The 12,155-nt window shown below is 36.2% G+C and overlaps 1 protein-coding gene across 3 annotated transcripts in view; it reads right to left on the bottom strand.

Moving 5' to 3' along the window:
• Positions 1–306: 306 nt before the first annotated feature.
• Positions 307–12,155, bottom strand: part of hsf1 (heat shock transcription factor 1) — a 21,690-nt gene continuing 9,841 nt past the window's right edge. The window contains exons 5-15 of one of the 3 annotated variants that reach the window (XR_001609677.1): positions 11,264–11,339; positions 10,328–10,389; positions 10,065–10,152; positions 9,838–9,971; positions 9,112–9,345; positions 5,114–5,191; positions 4,365–4,470; positions 3,920–3,967; positions 3,361–3,427; positions 828–2,032; positions 307–787 (exon numbers count right to left, since the gene is read on the bottom strand). Coding sequence is in view for 2 of the 3 variants with exons in the window: in XM_016277884.1 (XP_016133370.1) it covers positions 1,836–2,032; positions 3,361–3,427; positions 3,920–3,967; positions 4,365–4,470; positions 5,114–5,191; positions 9,112–9,345; positions 9,838–9,971; positions 10,065–10,152; positions 10,328–10,389; positions 11,264–11,339 (1,090 nt within the window). In the remaining variant the exon portion in view is untranslated. Of the gene's footprint in view, positions 2,033–3,360; positions 3,428–3,919; positions 3,968–4,364; positions 4,471–5,113; positions 5,192–9,111; positions 9,346–9,837; positions 9,972–10,064; positions 10,153–10,327; positions 10,390–11,263; positions 11,340–12,155 lie in introns of all 3 variants that reach the window. The other 2 variants (XM_016277884.1, XM_016277885.1) reach the window with 2 other exon arrangements.

Raw genomic sequence — 12,155 nt, 5'->3', positions numbered from 1 at the left:
ACACTTCCGCGTTTTTTGTATCCCCGTTCACTGATAGCCTGATCGAGCCAAATGCATTATGGGTGTTGAAGTTTTCCTATCTTTAGCATCGATTATAAAAAAATAACAATACAAAGAAAGGGGGAAAAAAGAAATGGGGTTTCTAATGCAGAGACAGTGAACTTTTAGTAAGACGCAATCTTGCCAGCGATGATGGACTATTTAGACCAGCTAACGATGACCAACGAGAAACTATGAAAACCTCGGCTACAATCAAAAGCTTCGGGGAAAATAAATCCAAACTACCTCCAAATACTTTCAAAAACATTTTATTTGAAACATATCAATACACAAAGTGTTGTTCACATGCGTAATAAAATAATTTATGCCTAATATTAACGTCTCTCTGGCTATGACAGTCACCCACTGACTAAAATGTGACTGAAAATGATCAGAATCATCAACAAGTGACATTCATCGCCCGGTTCCTTTACCGCGCTGTCTGACCATGACAGAAATAAACAAGTGTTGAACGATGGGAAGTCTATAGAGAACAGCATGTGTACAAATAGCACCCAAAAAAAAAAAATAATCCATTTCAATTCGTTATTTTGGTATCCAATTTGCAAATGAATCTCACAAAAGGTTCACAAGATTCACCTATTATATTTTCTAGTTCCTTTTGCTAAGCAAACAAAAACAAAGGAAAAAAGAACAGATTAAAAGAAAGCAGTGTGTGTTGCTGTGAAAGTTGGTTAAGTGTTGAATTATTGCACAAATTCTTCAAATCAGACCATCCGATACACCTCTTATCAATGCATAAAATGACCTGTCAATCTATAATACACTTATTGTGTAATTCATCCCTGTTGAATGCGTTTTCAAAGTCTGAAATGAATTTGTTTCATCACAACAAACACACTCTAAACTATTTATATATTCAAACGTATGTCCTATATACAGCATCATTGGCTGTCCTGCTTATTAGAACTTTCAACAGCAAAAAAAAATATATGATTTTAGTACAAAAACGTTTCATTCAAATCTCTAAATACGCACCTTAAACTGACATTGTCAGAATACATACCCATCATCACCAACCAAGATCAGACATTATATGATGAGTAACAGCTATGGCTTTGAAGACAGCTAGTGGGATGCTGGACAAGTTATGCAACATTGATTTTTGATGCTTGTTTCATGTTTGTCCAATTAAACCGACTGCATTTTCTGGCTATAAAAGGTATTTTATGTTTGTTTGTTTTTTTGCTTTAACCAGCATTTCAATATATATACTGCAAAGAAAATATTCTGCAAGATGAATATTTGGCATACTTATGAGACCTAGGTGTCGAATATAACAATCTGGGGGTCATCTCATCATAATTATATCAAATAATAACAACCAAATAGCAGAAAAATGCACATACAACAAGCCAAACTTGAGGTTTTTGAAGTTCTGCAGCGGTGACAGACTGCAAGAGAATCGCTTAGCATAGATGCAAATCCAATCCAGATAAATGAAAGATAAGCACACAAAGCATGGGCGATAAATTTAGATTTACATCTGTAGTCCTACACATTTTAGTTTTCTCAGTGCCAGAAACTACCAAACCAACAAATAAAAGCTAATTTTGATGTTTCAACTCCATGACGGAGGGTTTTGAAGCAATACTGAATTCTCTCTACTGGTTTTTAGTGATTTTTCCCAGACTAAACGTGAAGGGAAATACCAGAGTAACAATCTAATCGCTAGCCCTGACATGTTAAATGACCAAAAATAAAAACAAATGAAGAGAATACATTTAAAAAAAAGCCCCACACGGACATACATCCCTTTATAAAAGCTGCTCTCTCTATGATAGTTTGGGGTCCTCAGGAACGGGGGACTGGAAGTTAAGAAGAGAGATGGTCAGGTCTTCAGCTGGTTCTGACCCGAAATACGAGTCGCCCTCCAGCTCCAGGAGGATGGGCAGGTCGGTGCCAGTGCTTTCAGTGCTGACAGGGTCAGGAAGAATCACGGGCTGGGACGTGTACTGGACCAGCTGCTTGCCTGAAAACACCATTCGTGCAAATTCCATTTACACCACAAAATATCAAAAAACATCTACACTGTAAAAGAAAATTCCATAAAATTGACGGTAAAAAAACGGCAGCAGTGGTTGCCGGAATTTTACCGTAAAAAATATGGTAGCAACATTTTAGGTTTTATGTTTTAACTTAAATTTACAGTTAAATACCGTCATTTCATTAACTGATATAATGTTACTATACCAACCTATTGAAGTACTGAAATCTGTTTTGTACCTTTGTAATACACTGATAACCACCAAATGCAGGTGGTGATGAGAAAGTCACATGATGAACCAAAGCCCATCACAATCAGCTTTTAAATAATAACATATATAGAAGGTGCACAGTGTCATTCACACAAACACTAAACACCAACATGGTAACACACATGAAACTGAAATAATGCAATAAACATTAATTTACCAACATTAGGTGTAACACACAACCCTAATATACAAAACTGATTAAAAAGAAGAGACACTTATTTCAACAAAAAAAACAAAATTTGAAATGTAATGCAGGGAATTCTGGGAAAGTCAATTTACGGTTATTCACTGTAAATTATACGGTCTTTTCACTTCCAAAAACGGTATACTACCGTAAAATTACATGTAATGTCCAATACAGTTTTTCACTGTATATAGTAGGGGAATTTACCGTTAACCATTTAATAGATTTTTACTGTAGCATTTTTACAGTCTTTTACCGTTAAATTCACAGTCTTTTTTTTTTACAGTGTGCACCATAAAAAATGTTTGCAATTTTAATGATGAAAGACTAAAAATGGAACAGGAATAACCTGTTAGTTGGCTAACAGCAAGTTCTCTCTATATATGTGGTGAAAACCTGTAACAGGTATTGTTACAGTAATATAATACTACAGACTTTAGAAACAAAAAACAATCTTCTTACTATTTACAGTGAATAACCATAACCTGCCATTTGATGGCATTTTGTTAAAAAATGTTTTCATTTTTGTATGAATTATGTACATATGGGTTTGATGTTACATCTTATGCTGTTTGTCATCTTTACCACCTTTATTATTATGGAGGTAATCAGTATATTACGCAGTTACAAAATATATTACTTTAGATGGAATATTAACACTATATTAATGAAATACACAGTTGTTTACCATAAAATTAATTTCAGTGCATAAAACCAAAAATACTGCTACCATATTTTTTTTACGGTTAAGTGGTGGCAATCATAACTGTCGTTTCTTACTTCATTCTCAGGTTTATTTTTTAGTCTACGTTTTTGCATTTTAAAACAAAAATGTTCATTTTCAAGCATCCTAAATACCTGAATCTCCACTGTCCACACCAGATTCAGTTTCTTTCACAGGTTCAGGTGACAGAAGGTCCTGGATCTGTAAAGAGACCACAGATGTGTGATTAAACTAAGACAAGCAGTATGCACATTTCTACAGATGAAAAAAGATGTTAAAGTTACTTCACACACAACTGACACTTTTATGCAAAATGGAAGTAAATTGTTTAACAGTGCAATCTACAGTTTAACATCTTTACTTCTAGCTATGTGACATACGTCTATCAACTGAAACCATGTCAAATATTTTCCGTTAAACAGATCAGACGAGTTTGTTTAAAGTCTTTGCATTCTGTTCATTCTGTGAGCAGTGGTTCTTCTGGAGCTGTTAGGCACTACATTTTCGTTGTCACACCAAAAGTCTGCTTTCTCAATTTCTTAATATTTAGACAATCTCTGTGCTTTATATTTTCTAAAAAAAATGACAGCTGACAGAAAGAAATATCTAAATAAAAAATAAATCATATAAATGAATATAAATTTATATAAAATGTAAAAAATATAAATTCATTTATAAATAAATAAAACTTACAATAGCCAGGCTGTCCAGATCCACATCAGCTGAAGATGATGTGAAAATCTGTGAAACACAACAAACTGTTTAAAACCAACATCAAGAATATATTGCTGACAGACAGTAATACATAAGCTATAAAGAAAAATGTGCTGTAGTAATATATATATATATATATATATATATATATATATATATATATATATATTAACAATAAATAATTCAACATTTCATTACAGCGACTTATACAGGCATACATACATAAATAGATATGTTAAAAAAATACTAGATAAGTAATGCATTTTTATGTATTTTATGTTTAAAAATACAATTATTAACAATGATGAGAACAACAATAATAATAATAGATCTAGTATAATTCTTTTATTTTTACATTTCAAATTGATACTCTTACAAGTACTTGGTTGTTAAACTTGCTGCTAAAGACTGAAACAATATTTACATCAAAGAAAGGCGAGGTGTCGAAGTTAATGGACTGAGCATTGAGGATCTGCTGAAGGTTTTCTAATCCAGAGTCAATGGTCTCTAGATGATCACTTAGTTCTGTCCTGTGGTAGAAAAGAGAAAACAAAGAAAATCATCTCTCAGACACCACACACAAACCAGCCAGTTCCACTCTCCAAAAACCAAACACTCTCATTTAATGTTTATTTTTACAAAAGCAACCAATAAAATTCAGCAATTTTGCTTCAGCAATAACAGGAAGCATTTAAACACTCCTATTAAAAACGGGAGAGAGGCCGGTCCCCAGAAAGATGAAAACTGTGATGATGATGTCATAGAGGGAGGCGGGGCTGCTGACCTCATCACATTAGTATCCACTCAGAGGTAGGAGGGGAACAGGGGTCAAAGGGTGATTGGGTAATTGGAGGATTCACAACATGCGTCTTGTTTCAGATGCCATGCCACACTCCGTACTTCCTTCCCCCTAGACATAATAAATTGTGCGATCATACCATTGCACTTCTCAAATTAAGCTCAGGACCCCCCGAACACCCTATTTATGCCCTCTACCACCTCCAGCACACCTGAGCCCACCAACGACCAATCAGCAATCAGCATTTTTCAAGTATACTGGGGCAGAAATGAGTGAATGAGCCCGAGAAGGCAAGCGAAGCGCAGTCAGCGTCTATGTGATCAAGCACAGCGTCAGTCGTTCTGGGGACGGATTGGCCCGACTGAAATGCTGACCCATTATGAGGCCTGAGGTGTAGAGACGAGGTGGAGAAGCCGGAGAAAAGGTGAGAGATCTCAGACATCTGAGGATAACTGAAAAGACAGAAGCACAACATGGCACTAGAGACAGAAGGGGGCGCTACACACATCAACGGGCCTCTGCCACAGTGAGAAACGGGGCTGTTTCAGGGGGAACGGGAACTAGAGCCAATAGGGCCTTTCGCACCGCAGGAACCTTTTCATAGTACCAGAACTAATTGTGGAACTACCCACTTTTCGGCGTGTTCGCACCGTCGGAACTGGGAGCTATTTTAGTACCGGACTGCCTTTTTCGAGAACCAAATTAGCTCCTACTCCGGAGCAGGGTCTAACCAGCACAACTGGTACTAATCGTGACGTAAGTAGACATTGATTGGCCAAATGCGTACGAAAACACCCTCACCTACCATGATTTAAAACGCTGTGTAAACATACTGTAAACATTGTGTCAACTTATTTCGCAAGTATGGAGAACAGCGATAGATGGACGGACGCTGAAGTGCAGGCACTTGTAGCAAATGTAGCACTGCCAGTTGTCGTTGGAGATTCTTAGTCCTCCTTTCCGTTCTTTCAATCGCTTTACGTATACATCGACATTCCATGTCCATTATTGTGAAACCCGCGAGACACAACAAAAACACAGCTCCGATCACAGCGTCCTCCATCCTCCTGTTGTTAACATTGTTCTTATTTGTTTCTGTTGTTGAACGCCGTGCACAAATGACGTCGCTGTCGACCGGCTTACGTCACTTCTTAGTACACACTGTTGGTGCGAATGCAACCCTTTAAATGGTACTGGGAAATAGTTCGCGCAAAATTGTCTCAGTACTTTAGTATCGTACATTTAGTTCTGTAACTAAAGCGGTGCGAAAGGGCCTATTGTAGGCGGGGTGAAGTACAGATCGTTCTGAATTGGGTTTTTATTGAAGTCCCGGTGTTTTGAAGCCACCAGACATTGCCGAATGGTTATAGAGCAGGGCTGGGCAAAAAAAATTTGATTTTTCGATTAATAGTTTTTTTTTTAAATGACGTCGATTCGATATCGATTCTCAAAAGTCGCGAATCGATCTTTTCCAGTATTTATTGCAGCACACATTTAAAATAAGATCTGATTAACGTGAATCTTATCATTAGTCTTCTCTACTAGATGTCACTCTTATTTACCTTGCGCGATGTTACAACAGAAAGCCTGTCATTCATTCAGCGCTTATCATGGCCATATGCGTAATTCGCAATGCTCAGGTGAAATGCTATAGTAATGTTATAAATCTGCGGAAGCATTTGATATCACGCATAAGGCACCATGATTTCCGCAATGAATGAATGGCGGGGCGCACTGTTTTGTTTACTACACACATACTAAAGCGCAGACGACGCTTGCGGTGTTTTCAGCTTCTGCCGTCTCACTATATAAGGATATGAACACGAATGTCATCTCCAGCTGCTCTGAGAGTCACTTCATTAGCATTTTACCGTTTCATTTGAGAAAACTACCATCATATCACATACACAGCAGCTGCAAGTTCTTCACGGCAACCCGTCAAAATAAAAGTTTAGTTTAACGTTAAGAAACTGCCAGAATATATTACTATTTAGCAGTCTTAAGACTCAATGCTACTACTGCTAATAAATATTAATTTTGTCTGCCAAAAAATAAAAGGGTTTAATTTTCATTTGATTAGGATAAATTCAATTAATGTTTTATGCCTTTATCTGAACCAGAAAAATTAAGAACATTTTATAGGGCCCTATTATTGTTTAAAAAAAGAATAGGTTTAAAATACAGGCATGTGGTTAGTATTTCTTTTTATTAATTCATTATTTGTAAACTGATGTTTACGGTAGGGCTGAACGATTTTGGAAAATAATCTAATTGCGATTTTTTTTTTACCAATATTGCGATTGCGATTTAATATGCAATTATTTTTTAAAGCTCTTTATGTTCTGTATTATTCAACAAAGACAAGCATCAACAGTATGGTAAGGGGCGTAACATTTCCGTCTCACGCTTGAGGTATTCGGCCAATCACAACGCACTAGATAGCTGGCCAATCAAAGCACACCTCGCTTTTCAGACCGATGAGTTTTGTAAAAATCGACGCGTTTCAGAAAGGCGGGGCATAGAGGAGAAACAATAATACAGTATGTGGAAAATAATGTTTTTTTTTTTTTTACTTTAAACCGCATAAACACATTTCATTACACCAAATACACAAAATAATGTTCTTTTTAGCAGCATCATATGACCCCTTTAACAAGCGTCGGTTGTCGGTTAGGAAAAATAACCGAAATAAACATCCCTACTATCTATCTATCTTTTTAATAAGTCCTAGTTTTAGGTCTGTAAATATGTAAAGGTGAATCACCAAGAATATCCAGTTAAGTACATATTAGTTCTAATTTTTTAAAGAAAAACTTGAAAATTAGACTGATTACAAGATTTGCACAGTAACTTGCACAGAACTCAATTCATGTGCAGCCGTATGAACTTTGATTTTATGTTCGGCTAACAGTGTGATTATTTTACATGCTAGTCATGGGTTTTATTAATTTGCAAAACAACAATCAAATACACATTAGCTTGCACTTTAATTACTTGTAAAATAAAAGGCCCTCAAATTCAGTGCGGTGAATTGACATATGGAATAACGCACTGGCTCACAAGAATATCTGGAAAAGTATTAGTATTAGTCACTATGCCAGTCTGCCAGGCTAAATCAAGCAGCCAAAGTCCACAAATAAGTCCAGCTGAACAGTTAGTTAAGAGCAATGCTTCTGCAGGATATTTGTTTTTAAAAAAAGATCTGATTAGTTTTTTTAAGCTTTTTTGATTGATGTGGAAATGGATAGTTTACCCAAAGGTAAAAGTTCTGTCAATAAATATTTGCCACATGTTTATTTTTTTGTACAAAATTCAAAAGGAACAACTTAGAAGAAAGTACACAATGCTCCTTTCCATACAATGAAAGTGGATGGTGACCATAGTTTTCATGCTTTAAAAAAAGGACAAAACAGTGTTATTTTAGTATCACTGATATACTATTATAGTTTTTGTTAATATTTTAAAATAGATTTTTATTTAAATTTAGTTTTCACATCAATTTTAACGTTTTACAAATTTAGTTGTGTTTCATGTGACTATATAGTTCTTATTCATTTTTATTTTTAGTTTGTTATTTTAGTACTTGAAGTTGTCAATATTAAATGACAATAAGAAATATTACCTTGGCAGCTAGCTACAATAAAAATTAAGTGTGCTGAAATAAAATAAGTAGTTTTTTTTATTTCAGTTAACATTTAAGTAATGAAAAATGGCTTTAGATTTAGTTAGCGATAACAACTCTTGGACAAAAGAAGCACCATAAAGTGTCATAAAGTAGTCCATTCAATTCACTCAAGTTTTTTGAAGCCATATGATCATTTTGTGAGAACAGCCCAAAATGTAATTCATAAACAAAATCATGCCTTGCCTAGCCTCTTTCATGTTAAAACTGCTGTTTGTGATCCGAGAATGTTTGTTTGCATTCACATGTATTATGAACGTGCCAGAAAAAGTGCTCACCATCCACTTTCAATTGTATTGAAAAGAACATCATCTTTTTTGTGATACAAAGAAAACAAAACTTAAATTTTTGGATAAACAATCCCTGCTGAAGCCATTAGGATCACACCAAGAAAGGGCGCAATGGGAATGAAGTTCTTAGGAAGGAAAAGGAAGACTGTGAAGAGAAGCAGAATCTTTAAACCAGGGGTGCCCAAACTCGGTTCTGGAGGGCCGGTGTCCTGCAGATTTTAGCTCCAACCCTAATGAAACACACCTGAACCAGCTAATCAAGCTCTTATAGGCATACTAGGAACTTCCCGGCAGGTGTGTTGAGGCAAGTTGGAGCTAAACTCTGCAGGACACCGGCCCTCCAGGACAGAGTTTGTGCAACCTTGTCCTAAACGGATGTGCATTTGTTGGGAAAACTCACTTGTCGAAGCAGGCCACGCTCAGACACTTCTGGTCGTTGGGAGGCGGGGTCGGGGCAGTGACGGGCTCACTCTCCTGGAGGATGGAGTTGATGAAGGTTGTGGGAGAAAGGGGAGTGTCCACAGGTACACCTGATATCGCCTCCACTTCCACTTCAACAGGACACAGCTCCTCCACCTCAGGACTGTGGGCGGGGCTAGATGGCTCTTCCTTGATGTGGACCAAGGGGCTTGTTCTGTGAGGTTTTTTCATAAAACTTTTGAAAACAACTATACATTTTTTAAAAAACATTCTTTTAACTCTTGCAAGTGATCCATGTCAGACTTACACCGAACAGGCAAACAGCTAAATTGTCATTAGAAATTATAGTTTTAAATATTATAGTAAAGAAAAGGTTTATTTTAGGGCTATTAAGATGCATCGTGACATCACTTTTATTTTTTTTACTTTTGACCACATTTCTCTCAACGGTGATTTGTTTTATGCTAACAAACACTGTGACAATGCTTTTTTTTTTTTTTTAACAATTAAAGAAATCAATACATAAATATATTTAAATAATATGATAAAATATAAAATCACAAGAAATGATTTTTCACAGAATTATATGACAATTAAGCACATTTCTCAAATCCTTTCTTTGATTTTGTAGTCAAATGTGACTTATAAATGTGACAATTTTTTTTGAGATTCACCCACTGCAGCTATAAGAGAAGGTGAAACTTACCTGTCTTCGACCCACTCCTCTGTGGCCACAGGGTTGGACTGCGCCAGTTCAGTGATATCAGAGATGATTGGCCCCGTCTTGACAGGCGATTCTGAGGTGAAGACACCCGTTCCTGTGAAAGCTGTAGAGGAGGGCTGCACACAAGAAAACATACATTACACTTAACAAACCTAGCAATCACTGGTAAACTCAGCTCATGGTTTGAGATACAAGCATGCAGTACTCACAGAGAGAGCGGGAGACGACTCGAGCGAGTACTGCCGAGAGTATTTGGGCATGGAGTGTGTGGAGCTGCCATCATTCAACATCAGGGGCCTGTGAACAAACAGAACGAAAGGGAGAGAGAGGGGGAAAATCCCACATAAAATAAAGGGCAAAGAAAAGGAGTGAAAAGTTAGAACAGAGGACAATCACACATTTCAATATTTAAATAGGAAGCTAAGCTATCAATGTGGATATATGTGTTCATGTTAATCTGAGGTTGACTTGCATCTTTCGTTTCACTCCCAGGACTCTGTTGGACCGCGCCAGTGTGATCAAGAACTGAATGAGCTGTGGAAGCAAAGAATAATCGATTACTACTTTTTCGATGACATTCTCATGTACATATAACTTCTAAAATACATTCAGAAGATACTGGTTTAAATACATCAGTTAAAAGTATGAATAAAACATTGTCTATTCATTTTAAAAACTGTGGAGTCCAGAAAAATATGGACGTAGATGAGTTTGTTTCTTCATCGGAACAAATAATCACAATAATCCACACAACTCCAGTCCATCAATTAACATCCTGTGAAGTGAAAACCTGTGTGTTTGTAAGAAACAAATCCATCTTTAAGAAGTTTTTAACTTCAAACCATTGCTTCTGGACAAAATACAAGACCATAATAACGCATAATAAGTTCCTCCAGTGAAAAGGTCTCTCCTATTGTCTTGTCACATCAAAATGCACAACATATTTATTTAAAACAGTTTTTTCCTTGTAAACAGTGTTTGATTTGTGCATATTACTCTCCTGATTCAGACAAGACTACTTTTTCACTGGAGGAAGCAATATTATGGATGGAGGACTAGTATTTTAGCTGGATTAGTTTATTACAAACATGCAGCTTTTTGCTTCACAAGAAATTAAATGATGGACTTGAGTCTTGTGGATTATGATGATGTTTTAATCAGCTGTTTGGACTCATATTCTGACGGCACCCATGACGGTGAATCAAAATGAACTGTTTCACACCAAGATTTGTCATATTATTGAAGTAAAATGTGATGCTTAAGCGATTTCATTTTGACTTAAACTGATAAGGCTGCCTGCGATGATGGATTGGATGAACTTTTAACAGCAAAGGGTTTGTTGTGAAAGACTTTTACCAACAAATGTATGTGTCACTCTGAAAGCATGAAAAAGTATAGCTGATATTACCTTATTGACGACTTTCTGCTGTTGAGCATGTTTCTGTCTCAAAGTGGCAACTTCCCTCCAGAGTGCCTCATTCTCACTGCAGGAGAGATACAGAAAGATGTAACGTAAAGTTTGAGGCAATGAGTTCTCTTGGAAAGTGTCAGGATTGAAATTCTCATGCACGTTTTGAACGACACTAAACTCTGTAAACCGTCACTGAAAGATCTTTGGGGTGGTTGTTTTTTTCAGGGTGATTGAGTAAGGCCTGCTTCTCTTAAACTCCCTTGACGCTGATAAAATGGCATTTTAAGTGTTTTAAGTGTGCACTCACAAGTCCAATATGGCCACAGACACACGGCCTGAACACAGTCCAGCACACAAGAACAAAACCACAGGCCAATACTGGACATCACTGTGGTGGAAATGGACAATTCAAACACAACAATGACAAAGAAATCCTACGAGTTAAAGGACATTTGAAATCATGAACAAAAAAAGTTTGAAAGAGACAAAAAATGTAATAAAAAATTTACTACGCAAACAACTGTATGGTCCTTCCATAAGCACAGATGCGTTGCCTGATAGATCTGCTTAAGAAGCACAACATATAGAAAACTTTACCCATATAGTGTCACACTTTAGTTTGGGGACCAATTTTTACAATTAACTAACTAAAGTTTAGGTATGGGGTAGGATTAAGAGATCTAAAATATTATAAATGACAAAAAAAACTACATTAATAAAAGTTTTAATTTAATTTTCAAGTTAATCTTTGATTTAAAAAAAAACTAAACTAAATCTGGCTTCACTTCATTAAGAATATTTTCATAAGGGTCCAATGAATTAAAACCATCACAGTCCATCAAAATGTACCTATATATTGCTTAAGAAAATTAAAGTACAAATAATGCAT

This window comes from Sinocyclocheilus grahami, unplaced genomic scaffold (genome assembly GCF_001515645.1).
Source record: "Sinocyclocheilus grahami isolate Dianchi unplaced genomic scaffold, SAMN03320097.WGS_v1.1 scaffold116.1, whole genome shotgun sequence".
NCBI classification, from domain to species: Eukaryota; Metazoa; Chordata; class Actinopteri; order Cypriniformes; family Cyprinidae; genus Sinocyclocheilus; species Sinocyclocheilus grahami.
Note: the sequence above shows the minus strand (reverse complement) of the source record. Positions and strands in the feature narration are given on the sequence as shown.